The sequence below is a fragment of the Gymnoscopelus microlampas genome (genome assembly GCF_963454915.1).
Source record: "Gymnoscopelus microlampas genome assembly, chromosome: 2".
In the NCBI taxonomy this organism is placed as follows: Eukaryota; Metazoa; Chordata; class Actinopteri; order Myctophiformes; family Myctophidae; genus Gymnoscopelus; species Gymnoscopelus microlampas.
In genome coordinates, this window is record NC_139939.1 from 58,606,096 (window position 1) to 58,631,141 (window position 25,046).

At 44.0% G+C, this 25,046-nt stretch overlaps 1 protein-coding gene across 1 annotated transcript in view; it reads right to left on the reverse strand.

Annotated features, from left to right (window-relative positions):
• LOC311055984 (complement C3-like) overlaps positions 1 to 25,040 on the reverse strand; it is a gene marked incomplete at both ends in the record, with an annotated part of 63,953 nt that extends 38,913 nt beyond the window's left edge. Inside the window, 12 exons of the mRNA XM_084072303.1 lie at positions 154 to 300; positions 1,095 to 1,210; positions 1,351 to 1,471; positions 2,734 to 2,836; positions 4,729 to 4,816; positions 5,011 to 5,102; positions 7,581 to 7,669; positions 11,274 to 12,198; positions 18,509 to 18,551; positions 21,222 to 21,384; positions 22,164 to 22,359; positions 24,934 to 25,040. Coding sequence (XP_083928429.1) covers positions 154 to 300; positions 1,095 to 1,210; positions 1,351 to 1,471; positions 2,734 to 2,836; positions 4,729 to 4,816; positions 5,011 to 5,102; positions 7,581 to 7,669; positions 11,274 to 12,198; positions 18,509 to 18,551; positions 21,222 to 21,384; positions 22,164 to 22,359; positions 24,934 to 25,040 — 2,190 coding nt within the window. The remainder of the gene's footprint in view (positions 1 to 153; positions 301 to 1,094; positions 1,211 to 1,350; positions 1,472 to 2,733; positions 2,837 to 4,728; positions 4,817 to 5,010; positions 5,103 to 7,580; positions 7,670 to 11,273; positions 12,199 to 18,508; positions 18,552 to 21,221; positions 21,385 to 22,163; positions 22,360 to 24,933) is intronic.
• Positions 25,041 to 25,046: the final 6 nt, after the last annotated feature.

Genomic DNA, 25,046 nt, shown 5'->3' on the forward strand with positions numbered 1-25,046 from the left:
GGAATCAAACACAGATACAGTATAGACAGACATGCAAACATGCACACAAGAACACGCATGCATGCACGCACAGTAAGTTCAAGTACTACAGTAAAAATAAAGAGAGAGAAAAATAAAGAAATAAAGAACTAAAGGAATGAATCAGATACTTACAGTGATATCCAGGTGTGAGGCTTCAGCCATTGTGTTGATGGTGACCATTGTGATGCCGTTATTTGACGTTATCCCTCGCACGCTTCCTGGTTCCACCACAACCGGTACGCCAGCGGCCGGAGTGCCATCAGAGTTCATTACAGTAATCTAATGTGAATGTGACAAACAGCCAGCTATTCAACCTATGCATTACGTTGTGTCAAATTGTCTTTGTAGCAAATCACAGTCACCTTGTTGCCTTTGACAGTTTTTAAGGTTGAGGGAGATGATGTTCCTGACTGAGGACTAAATCGAGTATATATATATATATATATATATATATATATATATATATATATATATATATATATATATATATATATTATACTCTCTCAGACTTACAAATGGATAAATGAACACTTAGGATTTTACTGTGGAGTGACCTTGAGACAGAGTAGAATAAAGCGCAATACCTTCTGATGTCCAAACTGTTGTCTTGTTTTTTTTATTTTTTTTATATTTGTATTATTATTTTTTTCGTAAAGGGAGGTGATAACTATATTTTGACATCATCCAGAACTTCTGATGGGCCCAAACTCGGAAAGCCGTCCAAAGTTTATTCCAGACATAGGAAGGAGCATGTATTGACCTTAAAGCATGAAATGAGAAACAGCCAGAGAAGCTGTAGCAACAGAGGGATTTTTTATCAATACATTTCAATTCACCAACTATTGACCCCTAGTTACTGTCTGTATCTCATTTGATTCTGTCCAAAGGTTTCTGCTAACCCAGATCGTTGAGGGAAGCCAATCCGACCAGATCTTCCCTGAACATCAAAACCACAGTTCTGACCAGACAACATTAGAGGTGTTTGATGCCGCACTATAATTGATTCATCTTGAACCCACATCTGTCCTAAAAGCAGTGTAGCGTGTTCACAGGTGTCATTGGAGAGACTTTACCACAACATCAAAGGCCATTCCTGGCTTGAAGTACGTTGGTGTCTTCTTGAGATGGATGGTGTAAGGAGACGTGACAATCTGGATATCTGTCACCTTTGCCTCGACCGTTTCACTGCCTGAGAGAGACGGGACACACACTCAGAACACGTCACATGTTCACACATTCACAGGGACGGACGGACGGACGGACGGACGGACGGACGGACGGACGGACAGACAGACAGACAGACAGAAACACGCACAAGGTCACACTTACCACTCCCTGTCAGCACACTGGCAGACACATATATGTGGCTCTTCACCAGATCATTGATTTCAGGGAAGATGTGTGTGATGTGCCTCCTCTCTAAGGTGGCCCCTCCTTCACCTCCTACGAGCTAAAAACATACAATTGAGTACAACATAAATTATATTTACAGATCATAATGTGAAGCATTAAACATTATGTTAGACAGCTAGGATGCACCAGTTTGAAGGGTACATTTTCAATGGTTGTGGTGCCCAGTTCCAAACTTGTTCCAATCGCTTTACATTGTACTGTAGCCTATATCCATCTCCTGTGTTCGCAGATCTACATGAGCTTGTAGATCTGCAGAAAAAAAGAAGACGACTGACACGTTATTATAATGGCAGTGTGTTTGTGTATAATGGGTAAGAAATCTACCATATAAAAAAATGCCTTTCATGGTCAATTTCAAGCCCACAAAAGTGTGATCATTGTAAGACGTTTGCGTGTCAGTGTAACACGTGTCTTGTCAATTAAGACACCAGAGTTACACTCAGAGTTACATTGTGTAACAAGTGTAACAAGTGATGTTTTTTGTCGGTAACAGCCGAGAAGGCAGGCTCTCCGGTAGTCTGAGTTTGTTCCCCCCCACTTTAAAAAATCCATCTCAGCCCGTGTAACAAACAACCCACCTTCTATCATGTATAAGCATAACAAACATAAGTGTCAAACTCATGATAGTGCACCAAGCAGTGCACGAGCAGACAGCCACGGCATGGAGCTCACCAAAGGAGCTGCTAGTTTCTGCAAAGCCACGCCCATTCAGACAATAGAGTCGAACATAGAGTGTCACGTCACTTGTGCGACTGAGCAGGCACGCAGACAATCTTGGGTAATGAAGGCAAAGTCATTGGCTGCCATGTTATTTGTGTCCAAAGTGGCCACTGATATACCGAAACTAGTTAGTGCAACTTTAAACTTCTGAATTAGTCCTGGTGTTTTGGGCATAACATGAATTAGACCAATCAGAGTGTATTTTCCTCTTCAAGGTGTGCTTGAGCTAGTCTATTACTATTTAAATGACAGATTGGACGGGAGCAGCTTTCTGCGAAGAAATGTCAAATGTGCCGGATAAATAATGTAATATAGCCTAATGATTTCAGGAGATGGGGGAACTGACATTTTGGTCATGCAAAGTATCAAAATTCCACCAGAAATGTCTCCTTGTTGCTGCATTAACAGCTGATGGCTGCTCAGATGGTTCATATGAGCACACGTTGGGCTCAACTAGGCTTCCATAATAACGGTGTGCAGAAAACAATTGAGAGAACAGAGAGAAGGAGAAAAAGGAATTACAGACAGCCCAGAGGATTTGGAAATTTGCTAACAGAGAGGATTTGACAATATGCTGACCTGTACTCTCTGAAGAGAGGATGGAAAACTCTTCTTTTGATCTTGGTGAATGACTCCAAATTCCACATAGGCAGTCCCCTCCACGGCTTCACCAAACAGATACCTAAAAGCACAGGTGAAGAAAATAAAATAATATTGGCCAAAATAATGTGGAAGAGTAAATACAAAATAATGGGAAAAAAATGATGAACACAAACACTGATACAGTACAGTAAACCCAACCCGATACCGGGACCCTTCATCTCTGTAAAAATCAACCATTGCTGTTCAACCATAACCCAGTCTCTCTGTAAATCTCATCCTTTGCTGTTCAACCATAACCCAGTCTCTCTGTAAACCTCAACCTTTGCTGTTCAACCATAACCCAGCCTCTCTATAAACCTCAACCTTTGCTGTTCAACCATAACCCAGTCTCTCTGTGAACCTCATCTTTGCTGTTCAACCATAACCCAGTCTCTCTGTAAACCTCATCTTTGCTGTTCAACCATAACTCTGATTTGCACAACATATAGCAGGGCTTCCCAAACCTTTCAGCCCATGACCATGGCCCATGATAAATATGGTGTCTCCCCGGGACCGAAACATGTAAAAACACATTATGAATTAACCACTTAAGCCCTGTTTTTTTTTTAAGAAGAAAAAAAGGCAAAATATCCAATCTACAAGCTCACAATGTGACATATTGGATTGGATTTCTGAAACTAGCAACACATTTTTGACATTCTCTTTATGAAAAAATGTTTTAACGTTCTCTTAAGGCCAGCCCACACCATTGCAAGTCCTTGCAACATACAAGTCCTTGCAACCATTATCCCCAATGGCAGTTGCAAGTTGCATTGTGGACTGGCCTTAAAACTGTTTTGTAGCAAGGGGTTGCGACTAGTTGCGTTGGTGCGGTTTGGCCTTAAAGGAGAATATCGGCCGACGTTTTTCTTACCTTTATCATGATATTATGATATCCTAGGACGAGTGATACAGTACAAAAATATCATGACTCCATTCTGAATCGACCACAGCTAAAAACCTGAGATTATGGGACTTGCGCTAGATCGCATATTTTAATAGCTTTTTTTTTTTTTGTTTGTGAGATCTAACGTAGCTATGGACTAGATTTCAAGCATGACGTCATCTACGTCACTTTGCAAAGACTACGGCAAAAACATTGTGGATGATATTTAGTCCATAGTTACGTTAGATCTCACCAAAGAAAATAAAAAAAACAACTAAAATATGCGATCTACAGTAGCGCATCTAGGCTCGTATTTTTAGCTGCGGTCGATTCAGGATGGAGTTATGATTTGTTTCTACTGTACCACTAGGAACACCCTAGTATATCATAATATCATATTAAAGGTTAGAAAAACATCGGGGGAAATTGTTCTTTAAAGAGGCGGTGCCATGGTTTTGCACTTTTTCTGTTTTTTTCATGTGTCTATGAGGTTGATAGAACTTCATTAAGCCCCTTGGTGGTGTTTTTATGGTGTTTTATGTCTTCTCTGACTATTTTGAGTTTCTACCTGGAGGCTGAAACCTTGAGGGTCAAACGTGCCAATAGAGAAAAAGCGCTTTAGTGACATAGTAAAAACATACCCCCCCCCCCTCATTATCATAACACAACAGGTGTGGGCATGAGGAGGAGGAGGGACTAGGACAGGTGGGTGGTGCTAAGGTGGTGGAGGAGGTGCTAAGGTGAGAATCAGGTATACTTAATGAACTGGAGGCGTGTCCACATACAAGCATAATTTTAACAATTTTTGTACACTTTTTTGAAAAAAATCTTCCTCCTAGTATAACCATAATACCTGATGATTATATTTTAGGGGGGGGGTCACTGAAAATCACAGCACCCCGTCTTTAAGTTACGTAAAAAAAGTCTCCAAATTTTTCATCTTTTGAAATAATAAGAAAAAATAATGGAAATGCAAAAAAACTAAACATATCTACTCAGTCCCGGCCCATTGTTTGGGATACACTGACGTAAAGACCTTCACGTACCTAGCTCTGATGTCGACGCGTAGCTGGTCGTTGTTCACGTAGAAGAAGCTTCTCTCAGGGTACAGTTTAACTTCAAAACTAGGCAGCACTAGGGACAGGGATGGGAAATGCACTTTGTGTGGATTTTTGGACTTTTGTACACCAGACTTTTACTTTTAACAGATTATTTCTACATTGTTGGTATTGATACTTCTACGTAAGTAAAACGTGTCAATACTTCTTCCATGTTACTTTGTGCTGTATGAACTCACATGTTTGAATATATTTAGATACATTGCTTACCGTATTCATTGACCTCAAACTCAGCTGAGTAGCTCTGCTGTGGGATACTGCTGAACCTGGCGACCACCTTCCACACTCCAACACTACTAATACTACCACACACACACACACACACACACACACACACACACACACACACACACACACACACACACACACACACACACACACACACACACACACACACACACACACACACACACACACACACACACAATGAATTGATGCTTAAAGGGTAAGACCACTTTGGTAGAGGTTTGGGTTGTGTAGTTACCTTGCCATGATGTAACTCCAAAGGTGGGCAAGAAATTTTAAAAAATTGCTCCATTGATTAGAAATTGATAATTCAAAATATGCTCCTCATTGACTTACATTGTACGGTAAAACAGCTCTCAAAGTCACTCTTTTAACATGTAAATGAACCCAAACAAAGTTGATTCAGACAATATAGAGCATCACCAAACCCAGTACTGTTTTATTTTTTAATAAAAATGTCAACTTCCTGTTGATTTTACTATTTGGAGATCTGGATCCGGATCCGCCGATCCAGTCCGGGTTTTCTACTTATTAAAAATGGCAAAATCAACAGGAAGTTGACATTTTTATTTAAAAAAAAACAGTACTGGGTTTGGTGATGTTCTATATTGTCTGAATCAACTTTGTTTGCGTTTGTTTTTGTGCTAAAATAGTGACTTTGAGAGCTGTTTTACCTTACAATGTAAGTCAATGAGGAGCATATTTTGAATTATCCATGTCTAATCAATGGAGCAATTATTTTTGATTTCTTGCCCACCTTTGGAGTTACATCATGGCAAGGTAAATACACAACCCAAACCTCTACCAAAGTGGTCTTGCCCTTTAAAGGTAGGGAAAGTGTTATTTTTTGGTATTATTATTATTTATTTTGTCTTTAAGGTTAAAGTACTATATTGTGATAGTAATCATTGCTACAGAGCGTTTGTTCGGTCACAGGGGTCTCTCCAGCTCTTTAGTAAACACAATATAAATACATTTTCAGGAAGGTGACAACATTTAAGCCGATCAGGAGAGAGCACTGAAAATGCATTTTCTGGTCAATAAAGCGCTGGAGAGACATTACATTACATTACAGTCATTTAGCAGACGCTTTTATCCAAAGCGACTTACAATAAGTGCATTCAACATAGGTAGGGAACGAAACTACTAATCACCAGAGGTCTTAAGTGCATTTCCTGTAAAAACAAGCAACCAAGAGTATACCTAGCGCTAAGGTAAAAGTGCAATATATCAGCTATCTACTTTCATAAACACATAGATAAAATAGCCAAATCAAATGAGCACGAGCTAATAGATCCAATACAACAATACAACAATAGTTCCTACAACTAGTTAACAACAAGTAGGCCAGGCAAAGAGGAAGGGTAGTGTTTCCTGAAGAGGTGGGTTTTCAGCCTGCGGCGAAAGATGGGCAGTGACTCTGCTGTCCTGACATCAGTGGGAAGTTCATTCCACCACTGTGGGGCCAGAACAGAAAAAAGTCGTGACCGTGTCGATCGACCAGAAGGACCGTTGAGTGGCGAGGGAGTCAGTCGCCCCGAGGTGGCAGACCGGAGTGGTCGGGCAGGGGTGTGGGCATTGACCAAAACCCGGAGGTAAGAAGGAGCTGTTCCTTTCACTGCCCTATAGGCTAGCACCAGGGTTTTAAACTGAATGCGAGCCGCTACGGGGAGCCAGTGCAGAGAACGGAGAAGGATAGTTGTGTGAGAGAACTTGGGGCGGTTGAACACCAGACGAGCCGCAGCTTTCTGAACAAGCTCCAGAGGTCTGATGGCAGATGCCGGAGCTCCAGCCAGGAGGGAGTTGCAGTAGTCCAGGCGGGAGATGACAAGAGCCTGGATGGGAGACTCCTTTTACTGAACAAACACTCTATAGCAATGAGTACTATCAGAATATAGAGCTATTTAACACTTATTTTAACCAAAGTAAATCACTTACCCTATACCTTTAAATGTAAGCATGTTGACCAAAGCCACAGTCATCGATGAACACAAGAGATGGATGGATGGATTCAAAATACTACTAAACACCTACAAGCCACTGAGCAATCTGGCGCCCCCACTTCCTACCTCTTTGATCTCCTCAAACGAACCTCATGTCCCCTCCCGCTCCCTCAGGTCTGGTGACACAAACCTTCTTGAGGTCCCCAAGACCAAGTACCGTACCTGGGGCGACAGAGCTTTTGCTTTCGCTGCCCTCAACCCTGTGGAATGCACTCCCCAAAACTCCCAGAGATGCCCCCACCCTCCAATCTTTCAAAACCACCCTCAAAACCCACCTCTTCAATAAAGCTTTCCCCAGCAAACTATTTTATTTGTTGTTTTCTCTTGCCCCCACTTAAAGCGTCTTGGGTACTCTAAAGGGTGGTATATACATTTTAGATATTATTATTATTATGGAAACAATGGGGTGAAATGATTCTTTCAATGTCTAGAAAAAGTGGAACTATGGAGATAAAAGGTTTCTGCCCAATAGCAACGATTATGTCAATGATTGCACTTTTCAACAGGACAGGTAGAAGACAATAAAAGCACCTGTGAAGTCCTGGGAGGTGGTAAGACCCGGAGTAGATCCCTGATCTAGGACTGCCAGAGTGCAATGGCAGAACAATGCCATCTGGATTCTGATCAATAAAAACAATAGTATTAGTGAACGACCATTACAGGGTAATTCACTGCTGACAAAGCATGTTGCTGGGCTGACAGCAGCTATAGTTTTTCAGTTTGGTGTTTGATTTCAGTTTAGATTTGCCCCCGACAGACAGACAGACAGACAGACAGACAGACAGACAGACAGACAGACAGACAGACAGAGCAATGCAGTGCCATGGCCATGCCGTGAAAAAAGGCACAGTCATGCAGCTATGTCAGCTCTTTTTTTTTTTTTTACTATAATTTTATAATTTAATTTACTGACTCACCTGCCAGTGAGGAGCCCTTACCGGGAGGACGTAGGGCCTTCATCCTACTCCTCCCTCCCAACACAACCCGCTGACAGGTGCCAACCCCCTGCCCGTAGAAATACATGCAGTGAAAAATATCACCCTCCCCCAAACACGAGCCAATTATGTTCTCATAGACCCCGACAAAGCCGGATGCACTCCAGTGAATTCGAACCCACAACCTCCGTGGTGGTGGGCAGGGACTTTACCATTGCGCCACCCGAGCGCCCTAGCTATGTCATATCTTTACGACTATATAATATTATGTATGTAATGACAATTGGGTCGTATAAAGGGCTGACACGCATGAAAACCTGTTGATGTGTCTTTCAGAGCACGTTTCTGTTTTCAAGCATCGAGCTGGGCATAGACCACCAATCTTTTCTCCCACGGAACACTAACAACATTTCTCCCACGGAACATGGATCGTTTTACAGATGTGCCACTTCAAAACTTCACACGTTACTGTTCTTTCCCTGAAAGTGCCCTGAAAATGCATTTTTTCCTCCCTTTTCTGCCCTTAAAAATGCACTGTTTTGCCCCTGAAAAGAAGTTGTCACTACACACCCCCGTTTTTCCCTTCAACAGACATCCATATACATGAGAACAAAAGAATGTGTGTTGAAGAAGGTGTCAGACTCATTATGAGGCGAAAGGTGATTTGAAGAGGTCCTTGACCAGTTGCTCAAATTAATTAGCATCATAAAAGCAGTGATCATCAAAATAATTCAGCATTTTAAATGCCCTTCTTTGTCCCTCTTATTGCCCTGGGAATCCCCTGAAAATGTACTGTCTTGGCGATGGCAGGACATTTGAAGTTTTGAAATGGCACATCTGTAGTTATAAGCCATGCACTTGTTTCTATAATGGAAGAACAAGTTAAAATGTTACTAACTTTCCGTGGTGTTGTTGGCTCCGAAGACGCCATTGTTAAATGAGTTAAGGTTTGTTTCCAGTGGGAACACATTAGAAAGCGAACGTACAGATGTAAATCCCGCCCACTACATTGATTGGGTAAAGCGTGGCTTACATCCTGATCTTAGGCCAGCCCACTTGTAGGTCAACGTTCACACGTTCTGAATGGTGCTCCCGACAGATGCAGTAAGCAGCTCGGAATCTGTTCTTGAGAGTCTCTCTGCATGCACTATGTTAAATCCTTTTATGATGAATTGATGCTTAAACGTAGGCCTGTTGAGCACAGTCACAGTCATCGATGGACACAAGAGATGGCGTCAATTGATTCTTTCCAATGACAATTTGTCCTATAGGCCAGTCCAGAGTGTCGCGCTACAAACTTGTAGATCTGCTATTTTTGAAAAAATCGTGAAAATGTGTGCAAATCTTTGAATATATCTAATTATATAAACGACAAGTTACTTCCGCGCGCCGCTGACGCTATAGCCACAGCTCTGTAATCGAGTAAACACAAAGCCGCCAGAGCACATGTCGCCACCATACTAGCCACGGCCGACTTTCACAATTTACGGGTGGCGTAGGGCACCCGTCATTGCTCACTCCACAGTTTCCACGTCGCAACATAATTTATTACACTCACCACATTTCGGACAAAACGGAAGGTGAATCACTTTCTTACCGTTTACCGTGCGCACCAGCGACACCGAACGGCGACGGGTTTCGCCGAAACAACACGAACGGCCGCCATTGAAACTCCGCAGCTCTCTCCGTTGCCAGAATAAAACAACAGCAGCGCCTCGCCGCCTCCTTCACCTCCCCTTCACCGTGTCTTCTGCTTCCACGCTCAATTCAGGTGACTACAATGCTAATACATTCACGCTCAACCTCACAATAATAAGCTTCTCCGTTTAGTGTTTCATTTGCGCGAGCGTGGCAAACAACTACAGCGCGCACCGTTACGGCATCTGCTAAGGGTAAACATCAGGGTTGCCAGGTTCAGGTTGGCATGCCAGGTTCTCTAAAAACAGCAGAAACAAGCAACCACCTTCATGAAAAAAAAAAAAACACCGAAGGGGTCCGCCATGTTCCAGGGGGGTCCCCGCGCGTCCCAACACTCCACAGGGGGTCCGTCGACCAGCAGGGGGTCCGCGGGGGTCCCCCTCAAACATCAAAAATCTATTTTTTTCAAATTTCTTTTTTTTTTTTTTTTACTTTTCCACAGTTTTACTCCAGCGATTTGGGTACCCCAATATACACGCGCCCACGCTGGGCCCCGTGCGCGGCTGGGGTTGAGGGGGGCGTAGCCCCCCGAAACTCTAGTACTGTATATATATTTTTTAAAGTCAACATTTGTAAACTCAAATCTTTGCTTCTCGGGGTCCCTGGAACAATATATATTTGAGATGGGGGTCCGCGGCCTAATACATATCATTCTGGGCATCCTTGACATCATTTTTTTTTTTAATGAAACCTTTATATATTTGTTTTATTTTTCTATTCAGAAGACATTCGTAGAATCGGTCTCAGGCTTTAATGGGTTTATGTAAATACTGTACCACAAGCTCGACATTAATCCACCCGTAATCACTACGCGTCCCAAGGGGCTCCATGCTGGGGTTCACAGCAAACATCCTGTAATAAACTGAATGAAGAGAGAGAGAGAGAGAGAGAGAGAGAGAGAGAGAGAGAGAGAGAGAGAGAGAGAGAGAGATATGATTGTTTGTGTGCGTGCACAAGAAAGCTACTATTTCAGTGAACAATCAAACGTGTATTTATTTATTGAATTAAGTAAAGAAGTATTTGTTCATGTAGCAGTAGTGGCTCAGAGCCTCTGCCTGATGACCAAAGGCCTAATATCACCCGGGGGGGGGGGGGGGGGGATTCCCTTTAGGCTAGTGGTTAAGATGTTTGGGGGGGATTCCCCTATAGGCTAGTGGTTAAGATGTTTGGGGGGATTCCCTTTAGGCTAGTGGTTAAGATGTTTGGGCTAGTGGTTAAGATGTTTGGGCTAGTGGTTAAGATGTTTGGGGGGATTCCCTTTAGAATAGAATAGACTTTATTTGCCATTTGCACAAGTGCATAGGAAATTTTGGAGCTCAGCTCCCAGGGTCAGCATTTTAAAAAAGAAGACAGAAAGTACAGAGAGAACATACAGTACATCCTACAATCCTACATAATATCCTACCACACTCACCAAAGACAATATCAAATATAATAAATAAGCCCGTCATAGTAAAAAAAAAAAAAAAACAGTGCAAATAGTGGTGCAATTCGTCTTATCACGATCTGTCCTAATTTAGTTCATCTGCTCGGATTCAGTTCATCTGTCATATTGACTACCGTCCCTAATGTCCTCGGCTACTAAGCGCACAGTGGCAGGAAAAAAGCTGTTAAAAAAGCGTGTTGTGTGGGTGGAGATGCTCTCTGGTCTGTGGTGTCTCAGGTTGTGTCCTGAGTCCCTCCACACGAACAGAGGGTGAGCAGGATGATGTTGATCCTCAAGGATGCTCTGTGCTCTCCTCCTACAGCGCTGTGTGTAGATTGTGTCCATGGCAGGGAGATCTACTCCAATAATCCTCTCGGCGGTTTTGATGACTCGTTGGAGCGATTTCCTCTCAGCTTGGGTAGTGTTTCCATACCACACCGTGATACCGCTGGTGAGGATGCTTTCAACGAGTCCTCTGTAGGCCAGAGTGAGGGGCCGGTGACTGAGTCCAGCCTTCTTCAGCATCCTAATGAAGTACAGCCGCTGCTGGGCTTTTTTCACTATAGCAACAGTGTTTTCCTTCCAGGTCAGATTTTTTGACACATGAAGGCCGAGGAACTTAAAGCTGTCTGCCTGCTCCACCTCTGTCCCCTTGATGGTGAGGGGTCGCAGTGTGGGAGGTCCCCTCCTAAAGTCCAGAATTACTTCCTTCGTTTTGTCCACATTGAGGACAAGGTCATTGTCCTCTCCGTAGCTGATGATGTTGTTCACCTGTTCCCTGTACCCTGACTCGTTTCCTCCTCTAATAAGGCCCAGGATGGTTGTGTCATCGGCATATTTTATTATGATGTTACTCTTATGGGTGGAAACGCAGTCATGTGTGTACAAGGAGTAGAGTTTGGGACTTAGGCAGCAGCCCTGAGGAGTTCCAGTGCTAACCATGAGCTGGGCTGAGGTCTTATTTCCCATCCTCACCACCTGTGGCCTATCTATCAGAAAGTCCAATATCCAGTTGCAGGTGGGTGTAGGTACACCGAGGTTTGCCAGTTTCACAGTTAGCTTCATAGGCTTAATTGTGTTGAAAGCCGAGCTGTAATCCAAAAAGAGCATACGTGCATATGTTTTGCTTTTCTCCAAATGTTCCAATGTAGAATGAAGTGCCAGTGCCACCGCATCATCCACAGATCTATTTTTGCGGTAGGCAAACTGTAGGGGGTCTAATGAGTCCGGAATAACATTGTTCATAGACTGAAGAACCAGCTTTTCCATGCACTTCATTGCCACTGAAGTCAGTGCCACTGGTCTGAAATCATTCATTGTGCTTGTATTGGCTTTTTTAGGGACTGGTATTATGACAGAAGATTTGAAAGGCCGGGGGACTATTTCCTGTGCAAGGGAGCTGTTAAAAATGTCCGTGTACACCCCTGCCAACTGCCCAGCACAGGCCTTCAGGACTCTTGGTGACACTCCATCAGGACCAGCTGCCTTTCTTGGGTTGACCTGCCCAAACGCTCGCAGGACCTGTGTGTGTGTCACCTGAAGTGCCGTCTCCCCAGGGCTGTGGGGAGATTTTGAGGGGGTGTCTCCATTCAGTCTGTCAAATCTAGCATAGAAACTGTTAAGGTTATCTGGCATGTTGGCTAGTGGTTAAGATGTTTGGGGGGGATTCCCTTTAGGCTAGTGGTTAAGATGTTTGGGCTAGTGGTTAAGATGTTTGGGGGGGATTCCCCTTTAGGCTAGTGGTTAAGATGTTTGGGGGGATTCCCTTTAGGCTAGTGGTTAAGATGTTTGGGGGGATTCCCCTTTAGGCTAGTGGTTAAGATGTTTGGGGGGATTCCCTTTAGGCTAGTGGTTAAGATGTTTGGGGGGGGGATTCCCTTTAGGCTAGTGGTTAAGATGTTTGGGGGGATTCCCCTTTAGGCTAGTGGTTAAGATGTTTGGGGGGATTCCCCTTTAGGCTAGTGGTTAAGATGTTTGGGGGGATTCCCTTTAGGCTAGTGGTTAAGATGTTTGGGGGGATTCCCCTTTAGGCTAGTGGTTAAGATGTTTGGGGAGGTGTTACATCCGAGGGTTACTTTCTTTATGTTTCTTATTGTATGTAATACTATAAATGGCAGTCCCACTGACTCCTGCTTGTCAGCTCAGGGCCTATGTGGATGTGGGAGGAGACCTGGCTGAGGAGGAGGTGACATCCATCAGAGATTGGACCAATCAAGAGGACGCTGTCATTATAAAAGAGCTGTCAACAGCTGTGCACATTGGCAGTGTGTAACATGCGATCAGTGCGGTTACATGCTGTCCTACTGAACGTAACAATAAGTCAATACTCTGGGGACCGAAAATTTGGTAACCCCTCAGGGTTGTTATATGTATCACCCTGCTAGAGAGCACCCTGCTGTGAATGAACTTGCTTAAGTAGCATTGAGTAAAAGATAAGTGTTAACAGTACTTCTGCACACAACTCTGTTGTGTTTTGTGTTGGACACCAGTGCCTGTTTATTGTACCTGTATGTTTTTTCTTCAGTTTAGATTAGGGAAGTTAGATTAGATTAGGGATTTGATGTACTTTTGATTTAATAGAGATTAGGTTAGGTAGGGGTTTCCAAAGAGTAGGTAAGCATCTTATATTTATTTATTGATTTCTGCACGGTGGTACAAAGTTTGTATAATTTAAAGTTAAGTGTTACTTATTTGTTTGTTTAATTCTGTGTCACTCTGTCAGCAAAACAACCATAAAAGATCAGCATCAATAAAGCTCATTTCACTCACCAACGTTATGTCGCAATCCTTTACTCCTAGACTAAAGGGATTGTAACATAAATGGGGGCTCGTCACTGTTGGTGGATGAATTTGAGGTTTTGAGATTTTGATTTTTTCTGTTAGAGCGTTTTTTTTGTGGGTTAATCAGAGCAGAATGGCGTCTTTCGATTTAAATGCCTTTGTGGCCGATCCTTCATTAGGAGTATTCGATTTCTGTAGAAAGGACGATTTATTAGAATTAGCGACGCACTATAGGATCACGGTGAAGGCAGGGGACATAAAAAGTAAGATTAAGGACATACTGTTTACAAAGCTGGTAGACATGGGGGTGTTGGTGGTGCCAGCGAAAGTGGTGGTGGAAAAAGAAACTGGGGCAACTTCAGAGCAGGGGGGGGGCAATGTGGCAGAGGGAATGATGGGGTGGTGTCCGAAGAGGGAGCTACGGCAAAAATAAAGCCGCCTCCTGACGCCTCAACACCGGGCCTAGATTCGCATTCCTCCTCTGACTCATCAGACAGTGCCAAATCCTCCTTGACTCGCTCCCGACTCAAAGTGCGCCTAGCACGGCTGGCAAAGGATGAGCGGGAGAAAGTGAGAGAGAGGGAGGATGCGGTGCGGGAGAAAGCAAATGAAAGAGCTTTTCAGCTCGACCTCAAGAGAATTGAGGCGGACAAAGAAGTCCGGGTACGCCAACTGGAGTTGGAAGCGGAGCAAAGAAAGGCCGCCGCTCCAGGAATACCAGGTGCCACTGCTGCAACCACCATACCCACACCCAGTCCCAGTCGAACAGGTATAGTCCCTCACGATCTAGCAAGGCAAATTGCATTAGTTCCCCCCTTCCGTGAGTCCGAAGTAGATTCATATTTTGGTGCATTTGAGCGAGTGGCTACTGCCCTCCGTTGGCCAAAAGACATGTGGTCCATTTTACTACAAAGTAAATTGCATAGCAAAGCGCAAGAAGTGATCGCCACACTCTCTGTGCCAGACAGTATGCTGTACGATAAAGTCAAAGTTACTATCTTGAGGGCTTATGAACTAGTTCCAGAGGCATACAGGCAAAAATTTAGAGATTATTCAAAGGGCTCCAAACAGACCTTTGGTGAATTTGCCAGGGAGAAAGAGACTCTCTTTGATCGCTGGTGTACTGCCAGCAAAGTAGCGAATTGGGAAGAGCTACGTGCATTAATGCTGGTGGAGGAATTCAAAAGGTGTATGCCAGAGAGAGTAACTGTGTATTTAAACGAACATAAAGTGTCTTCTATTTCCGAAGCTGCCATTCTTGCCGATGAATTTGTATTGACCCACAAAAGTGTATTCAATCAGTCTTCAGTGAGCCCCAGCTCACCTCGAAAATTTGGATACGCGCGTAATTACGCATCCGCTCAGCGTCCGTCTGAGCAGTCTGGCTCCAAGCCAAGTGACGAGAGGGTATGTCATTATTGCAAGAAAGTGGGTCATTTAATTGCCAATTGTTTAAAGAGACAGCAGAGGCAAGGTCAGAATGGGTCTAAGGGTATGGGTCTTATTAAAACTGAGGAAAGTTTTAAAGGTCCATCTGTGTGTTTCCGCCCTGGTCCAGATCCATGTTATGATCCATTTGTGTTCGATGGGGTGGTGTCCGTGTCACAGGACACTACTGAGCGACAAACAGTTCGCATTTTGAGAGATACAGGAGCTCAGCAGAGCGTGATACTTTCAGGAGTGTTACCGTTAGGTGACCAAACGGCCTGCGGGTCGAGCGCAGTGATTAGGGGGGTGGAGATGGGATATATTTCTGCGCCCTTGCATACAGTGTATGTGCAATCTGCTCTGGTGACGGGGTACTTTAAAGTAGCAGTGCGAGATGAGTTGCCAATTGAGGGGATTTCATTTGTCATGGGCAATGATATTGCAGGAGGTAAAGTGTATCCTGTGATAGAGGTGGTGGAGAAGCCTGTGTTGGAAATTGTTAAACAGGACAATCTGTCTGTCAAGTTCCCTGACGCGTTTCCAGCGTGTGTGATCACTCGTGCACAATCACGAAAAGTAGGTAAGGATTCAGATTTTTCCGATTCCATTGTTATTCGCGCACTTGCGGGTGACAAAGTGTTGCCTACCGCTCCTAAAGCGTTGGCACAGCGATCGAGTGTTAACAAAAAGGGGGGGAAGGTAACTGGTATTGGGAAGGATCAGTTAATCCTACCAGTCACCAAGGAAAGCCTAATTAAGGCACAACGAGGTGATCACACGTTGGAAAAGAGTTTTGATGCTTTACTGAGTATGGAGGATGTGAAAACCAAAACCAGGGGTTATTTTTGTGAAGGGGAGTTGCTGATGCGCAAATGGTGTCCTCTTGGTTCCGAGGAATCTGACTGGAGCGCAGTGGTCCAAATTGTGGTCCCAACTGCATACCGACAGCAGGTTCTTTCGTTAGCTCATGATCATAATTGGGCTGGGCATTTGGGGATTACAAAAACGTATTCCCGAATCCTCAAGCATTTCTTTTGGCCTGGGCTAAAGCAAGATGTGGCACAGTATTGTCGCACATGCCCTACCTGTCAGCTGACAGGGAAACCAAACCAGACGATTCCTGCTGCGCCGCTCTGTCCGATTCCAGCCATTGGGGAACCATTTGAGCGGGTTATTGTGGATTGTGTGGGTCCCCTGCCTCGTACAAAATCAGGTAACCAATATCTCTTGACTATTATGTGTACAGCAACCAGATTTCCCGAGGCAATTCCTCTGCGTAAAATCACTTCTACTTCTGTGATAAAGGCTCTGACAAAGTTTTTTGCTACTTGGGGTTTTCCGAAAGTGGTCCAGACAGATCAAGGAACTAATTTCTTATCTAAACTGTTTGAGCAAGTGATGGAGACTTTGTCCATTCAGCACATCGTGTCCAGCGCATATCACCCCGAGTCCCAAGGTGCGCTGGAACGATGGCACCAAACACTCAAATCCATGTTACGCAAATACTGTTTAGAGTCAGGAAGGGGTTGGGATGAGGGAATCCCATTTGTCTTGTTTGCTGCGCGAGACGCAGTACAAGAGTCGCTGGGTTTTAGTCCAGCCGAGCTAGTTTTTGGACACACGGTTCGCGGCCCTCTCAAGGTCCTCAAAGATCAGTTTATGGCCACTGGTGTGTCTCCCGAAACTAATGTTTTGGATTTTGTGAAGAAGTTCCGAGAGCGTCTTAACAAGGCATGTTCCCTTGCTAGGGAATATTTGAGTAGCTCTCAAGCAGTCATGAAGGAGCGTTATGATAAAACCGCCGTAGAGCGTTCTTTCAGTCCAGGTGACCAGGTTTTAGTGCTGCTGCCTATTCCTGGCTCCGCTCTGTCAGCCAGATTTTCAGGTCCATATGTGATTTTGGAAAAGCTTGGTAAAACAGATTATGTGATTGGTACCCCAGATAGACGACGTAAAAGTCGAGTTTGCCACGTGAACATGCTAAAAGCATTCCATGTCAGAGAGGTAGGATTAATGGTGTCTGAGCAAATATCCTCCTCTACGGGGTCCATTGAGCTCCAGGGTGAGTCTACTGACTCCCAGGCTCCAGAGGACGATGGGTTAGTGTTGCGCGCGTCTCCAGCCCAACATGCCCGTCTGTGTAATTCAGAGATGTTGAACCAATTGCCCGAACATCTCAGTCATTTACTTCCTGATCACCAGCAGGACATAATTAGGTTGGTTACCGATTATCCTGTATTATTTGGAGGCGTTCCAACTCGCACTACCGTGCTTGAGCATGACATTGATGTGGGGCACGCCAGGCCTATTAAACAGCACGCGTACCGCGTCAACCCCACAAAGCGAGCGCTCATGAAAAAAGAGGTAGAGTATCTTCTCACTCATGAGTTAGCCAGGTCAAGTTCAAGTCCATGGAGCTCTCCCTGTCTTCTGCAGGTTAAATCAGACGGTAGCCCTAGATTTTGTACAGACTACAGGAAGGTAAACGCTGTGACAGTGCAGGATTCTTATCCCTTACCTAGAATGGAGGACTGTGTGGATAATTTAGGATCTGCTGCATTTGTGACCAAGTTAGATTTGCTTAAAGGTTACTGGCAGGTGCCTTTGACGAAAAGGGCCTCTGAAATCTCTGCTTTTGTAACATCTGATCATTTTGTACAATACGATGTGATGACATTCGGCATGTGTAACGCACCCGCTACTTTCCAGCGTCTGGTCAATATTGTGTTGGAAGGGGTGCCTAACTGTAATGCGTATTTGGATGATTTGATTGTGTATTCCGCGGATTGGGCGGAGCACATGAAGCTACTTCACATTGTATTTGATCATCTAGCTAAGGCTTCACTGACGTTGAACTTAGCCAAATGTGAGTTTGGCAAGGCTACAGTCACGTATCTGGGGAGACAGGTGGGACAGGGTCAGGTACGGCCTATAGAGGCTAAGGTTGCCGCTATTGTTGCCTACCCCGCTCCCATAACCCGACGTGAGTTACGCCGATATCTTGGAATGGCCGGGTACTATAGGGGTTTTTGCAAAAACGTTTCGACTGTCGCTCATCCCCTTACTAGTCTGTTAAGCCCGACAAAATCATTTATCTGGTCCCCTGAGTGTCAACATGCGTTTCAAACTATCAAAACCCTTCTGTGCAGTGCCCCTGTATTGGCTGCTCCAGACTTCTCACATCCCTTCACCTTGGAGGTGGATGCCAGCGCTGTGGAAGCTGGAGTGGTGCTGCTACAGGAGGACGCGAATAAGATTGATCATCCAGTTTGCTACTTCTCCCGAAAGTTCAACAAGCATCAGGTGAAGTATGCAACCATTGAAAAGGAGGCGTTGGCTGTGTTACTTGCGCTGCAATTCTTCGAGGTGTATGTGGGGTCCAGCCCGTTGCCAGTGGTCTGCTACACCGATCACAACCCCTTGGTATTCTTGCAGCGCATGCGTAACCACAACCAACGGCTCATGAGGTGGGCAATCCTTATTCAAGATTATAATTTGGAAATAAGACACAAAAAGGGCGCAGATAATGTGTTGGCCGATGCCCTGTCACGGGCCTGGTAAATGATATTTTTGTTCAAACTATGTTTGATTTTGAGGGTGGGGGTGTTACATCCGAGGGTTACTTTCTTTATGTTTCTTATTGTATGTAATACTATAAATGGCAGTCACACTGACTCCTGCTTGTCAGCTCAGGGCCTATGTGGATGTGGGAGGAGACCTGGCTGAGGAGGAGGTGACATCCATCAGAGATTGGACCAATCAAGAGGACGCTGTCATTATAAAAGAGCTGTCAACAGCTGTGCACATTGGCAGTGCGTAACATGCGATCAGTGCGGTTACATGCTGTCCTACTGAACGTAACAATAAGTCAATACTCTGGGGACCGAAAGTTTGGTAACCCCTCAGGGTTGTTATATGTATCACCCTGCTAGAGAGCACCCTGCTGTGAATGAACTTGCTTAAGTAGCATTGAGTAAAAGATAAGTGTTAACAGTACTTCTGCACACAACTCTGTTGTGTTTTGTGTTGGACACCAGTGCCTGTTTATTGTACCTGTATGTTTTTTCTTCAGTTTAGATTAGGGAAGTTAGATTAGATTAGGGATTTGATGTACTTTTGATTTAATAGAGATTAGGTTAGGTAGGGGTTTCCAAAGAGTAGGTAAGCATCTTATATTTATTTATTGATTTCTGCACGGTGGTCCCTTTACAAAGTTTGTATAATTTAAAGTTAAGTGTTACTTATTTGTTTGTTTAATTCTGTGTCACTCTGTCAGCAAAACAACCATAAAAGATCAGCATCAATAAAGCTCATTTCACTCACCAACGTTATGTCGCAATCCTTTACTCCTAGACTAAATTGTAACAGGAGGATTCCCCTTTAGGCTAGTGGTTAAGATGTTTGGGGAGGATTCCCCTTTAGGCTAGTGGTTAAGATGTTTGGCTTTAGTGTCCCTTCTCATGCGGGAGAGACGAGTATGAATCCTATTCATTAATTAATTTATTAATTAATTAATTAAACAAACAAACTAGCTTATCGCAGATTGTATGTATAATGTATAACATCCATTTTGTATTATGATAATTCCTGCTCAGTTATATGGTACGAGTTCCGGCAGAGTAGTTCTGGAGAAGCGGACTGATTAGCCCTGTCTTTCCCTATAGGACTGACCGTGGGTAGCTACCTGGGACATAAGTTGGGGCTTGATCAACCCCGTCTGGGTCACCTGGGCGAGGGTGTATGTTGCGAGACCCGAAACACCCTATGACCCCAGGCTACAACACTGATGATACGTCCCAGGTGCATCCATGTGATGTATTCTTTATAGTTAGTGACTCTATTTATAGTGGCCCATAGGAATTAGACTACGTGACAACCAGGAATAGTTTGGTGACCACCGGAGAGACGTGTGACAGCCGGAATGTAGACGGCATACTGGGAGCAGTATGGGTTGGCGCCCCAGGCTGTGTCTTCCGTGAGGAAGAAGCCCAACAAACCCACGGTGAGGCCTTTAGGAGGGCCTTTCAAGCAAACCGCAAGTGGAGCTAATACCATTAGACGGCCCAATCTAGTGGTATCGGCCCAAGGAACAATCACGCCAGAAGGAAATGTTTGGATCGGGATGGTGCAGAGGATCTGGTACAGCGCTCAGGTCCTGGACCTGGTGAGACGAAGGAGGAGCCCGGCCAGGAGGCCACCCACAGAGCCTAGTCCCTCCACGTGCCAGAGCCTCCCCCGAGTTCCGGCAGAGTAGTTCTGGAGAAGCGGACTGATTAGCCCTATCTTTCCCTATAGGACTGACCGTGGGTAGCTACCTGGGACGTAAGTTGGGGCTTGATCAACCCCGGCTGGGTCACCTGGGCGAGGGTGTATGTTGCGAGACCCGAAACACCCTATGACCCCAGGCTACAACACTGATGATACGTCCCAGGTGCATCCATGTGATGTATTCTTTATAGTATTCATCTTAGTCCAATGTGCCATGATGTATATTATATACAGTTGACTCAACAAGTAGTGTGACCTGATTGGGTCACCTGGGTTAAACACATTTAACAAAATGTCATTTTAAAAAGTAGGACTATTTTTTGCAAGTTTCAGATAGTATAAAGGAGTATTCCCCTTTTTTTGTTTAGCTCTCATCTTCCCTTTGTCCTGCAAACCTGACATTAATATTTTTAAGTACGGATTTGCCTTCAGTCAAATATCACCAACTTCAACTGTAGCTTCTGATATTGAAGCTGAAGTTCATCAAATGCCTACATGTAAACAATTTATTGACAATTCTGTTCACAATTAGGCCTAAAATGCAATGTAAACGTTACATTAACAGCAACAGATCAGGAGAATTCATATTCCTGCTTATACAGTTACTTTTCCATTATGCTAAGGTTCTAGATTCACCTGTGGTCCCAGGGTTGTAGATGGGTTTATCCGTTTGGATGAAGATGTGTCCAGACTGGAAGGAGACCATGACCACCTTCTCCAGCAGTCGACCAGGGAACTGAGCTTGCAGGTACACATACTGCTTCAAGTTGGGGTCCTTTTTAAATTCCAAAGCTGGGATCTACAACAGTGAGAATACATAAGTGCTCATCCCAATTATATTTAAAGTGACTTTTCATTTTGGTCAGACCATTAAGGTGCGTGTATGTAGCGGGGCTAGGGTGGTCCTCAGGTGGGTAAGAGAGAAGGGGGGGGGGGTTCTTGTTTTGCAACAATTAGTGTCAACTACTGTACATGGACCCACCAATATTTATTTTAATACAAAAAAATAGGAGGCTGCCAGAAATCTTACAAATGTCACTATATGTTGCCACAACGTGGTCCAGCAAATTAGGCACTTAATGGTCTTGTGAGTCACGTGACAATGACCGTCAAACAGGGTTTTGATCCTCCGTACCGTTTCCCTGTAATTTCCTTTACATTTGTCGGTGGGGCCTTTTACTTACCAAAGATGCCATATGTCATGAATGCAACGTTCACTCATACCCAACCTGGAATCGCATGTTAAGGGGTCTCTGTAGAATGCACCCACAAAACTACTGTCACTTCTGGCCCATAGGGGGCGCTAAGAAATGCAAACACGTCTGTCTTACAAACTTATTTTCCGCCGCAGCTTCCTGGTGTCCTGGCGGCTGCACCCCACAACTGACACAGCCCGGCCTGGTGGAGATCTGCACTCTGAAGAGCGCTCTTTTCTTGTTCATAAAATGTAAACGTTCTACCAAAAGTGAGACGGCAATTAAAATGTCAGGTGAAACTGCAAAATACATTGTCAACATTTTACAATATTGACCATGTACGTAGCTGTGCACACTGAATAATAGAGCATTTCTATTGTACCTTAATGTGTCCGATTGCTTGGAAGTTGTTGCCACTGTCAATGGTTACATTTGTGGAGGCCAACCTTGTGGTTCTAGTTGGATGGTTCCTCACGATGATTTCGATGTTCTGGGCTCCACCTGAGCAATCTTGACACTCCACGAAAATGTTTTCTGGTGTTCCCACACGCAGCAGGTTAGGAGCAGCCATCACCTGACTGGAAGGTGGGAGGGGAAAATAAAAAGGGAAGGGGTTGAGGGGGTGTGGAGAGAGAGAGAGAGAGAGAGAGAGAGAGGTTTAGAGACATGGATGAAGAACATTTAGACTAGTTAAAGGACGACTTCACCGATGTTCAACCTATATTCATATAATTGGTCCTCACTAATACTCATGATAAAATGGTTCAATCTTTTTCTACTTGGTCTGTGTCTCATAGGAGGGCTGTGGACAGTCCAGAAACCCGTCTACCAGTGACATCATCGTTAGGCATGATTTTTTATCCCAGCAAGATTTCACATTTTTTATTTAGATTTGTATTAACACGAGAACAATGGCTTATTTTATTGCATTGCAACTTTCCAGGAATAGCAAGCCTGCAGTTTCTATTAGCTTGGATTCCCCATTGATGATGTCACTGGTAGACGGGTTTCTGAAACGTCCACAGCCCTCCTGAGACACAGACCAAGTAGAAAAAAATTGTACCATTTTATCATGAGTATTAGTGAAGACCAATTATATGAAGATAGGTTGAAAATCGGTGAAGTCGTCCTTTAACACATTGACTGTCAACTAAGGACGTAATATTATGTCATCATGGTGTTTTTAGTGATTACGCTAGACAGCGCTCTTCACCAATCTATGAATGTTGCCTTGACTTTGAGAAAAGGATCCACCCGGAAATGACGTCATCAGATTTAAAAAAATACATTTATCTCGTTTTATTTTCTGAAAACGATCTATATTAAACTGCCGATAACTACAGAACGGACGATCGCGGTTACAATGTTTTGTTTTCCGGTGGAAAGAAGAGAGACTCGCCTTTCCATCGTTTGTTTACATCCAGGTTAAAAATAAACAGTTCTGTGGATCGTCAAAAATACTCAAAATAATGGTAAAACCACTGGCAGTGGCGGATGAATTAATTCATTAATTAATTAATACCTGGCAATAAATGTGTTAAACAGAGACCCAGAGAGAAAACAATGAGAATTAATGCATGCGTCTTGTTTTTCCTGTAAAGTTGCTTGTAAATATTGGTTGTTGCGGCCAGGTTGCAGTTTTCTGGGCCTTTTTCATTTTTCATTTTATTACTGTTTAAACCAGGGGTCTTCAACCTTTTCAGGCCAAGGACCCCCTAACTGAGAGAGAGATGAAGCAGGGACCCCCACTATATATTACATAAAATTGTGTTGCAGATTAAAGCTTTTCATAGATGTTGGATTCATGTTAATGTGTATTTTCAGACATTTAACGACTTAAACCGTCAATACTTAGTAAACTTTCACTCTGTACTTGGTCTGCTCTTTTTCCCCCCTCGCTAAAGTTGTCCTTAGAATAGGGATGCCAGGGTTCAAGTGGTTAATGTAAAAAACAATGATCCTATCGCACAGATATTTGGCCAACTCTGAGGACCCCCTAGGGGTCCCAGACCCCCTGTTGAAGACCCCTGGTTTAAATAGTCCTCAAACATGTGCATGCCCCCCACCCGGACAGGGGAGATATTATGTTTTAGGGCTTCAGGCTACACGTGTATCAGGAGACGGCTTGTTGCTCATCTTTGCATGCGTTCAACTTTGAACTCAATGACTAATCCAGGATGTGGACACGATCAATAAAGTCCTCCGGTGACTCTCTGCTCTGCTTCTGACAGAATGCCTTTACAGCAAGGGGTCCCCAACCGTTGGTCCACGGACCACTGGAAGAACCACCACGCTAGTGAAATGATTTCCCGTACAACGATGATTTCCAGTTACAAAATATAATAGAAGAATAAAAGAAAGAGTAGTAGAAACAAACAAAACAGTCAGACTACATGACAGCAATATGACATATAAAATGCCTGGCAGGCAACTGTGGGTGATCCTCAGGCTATCATAGTACAAGCTCCTAGACTCTGGAATGCCCCGAGCTGAGGACATCAGATAAGCTGATTATCTATACGTATGTCTTTTAAATTGATTGAAAATAAAAACGTATTCTAAAATTCACCTTTTCAGAAAGGTCTTCCTATAGAGAATCACCTTATCTATGCTGAATTATCTCTTGAATCTTGTTGACAGTACTTTGGTTCTCAAGCTTTTCAGGCCGTGACCCCCCCAAAATAATCATATTTGAACTGGGGACCCCCCAAAATAATCGTATTAGAACTGGGGACCCCCCTAAATAATCGTATTTGAACTGGGGACCCCCCAAAATAATCGTATTAGAACTGGGGACCCCCCAAAATAATCGTATTTGAACTGGGGACCCCGCACCCTGACAAGCACTTGGAATCGCAGGAGCTGAGGCATTACATTTAGTTTGACTCTGTTCCACAGATAAATATTGTGAAAATAGCCGATCAAATAGTTTTTGTATTTAATAGTTTGTTCGTTACTTTTGAAGCAGTAATGGTCAAAGGTAATCAATGTGTAGATACCCTGTGTACACTGGTTAGTAGAGAAAACAATGTCGCAGATTAAGCAAGTCATCTGGGGACGCCCCAAACATAATTTGGGGACCCCCCTGAGGGTCACGGACCCCCAGTTTACGAACCACTGGTATAAGAGGGATTATAGGTGGATCTACTTACAGTGCGGCTCCATCAGCCAGATACGTCTGTGAGAAAAGGGCCAGAGAGACCCCACTGACCAGCCACAGTACAACGTTAACCTTCTGCATCCTGTTGTAGCTCCACATATGTAC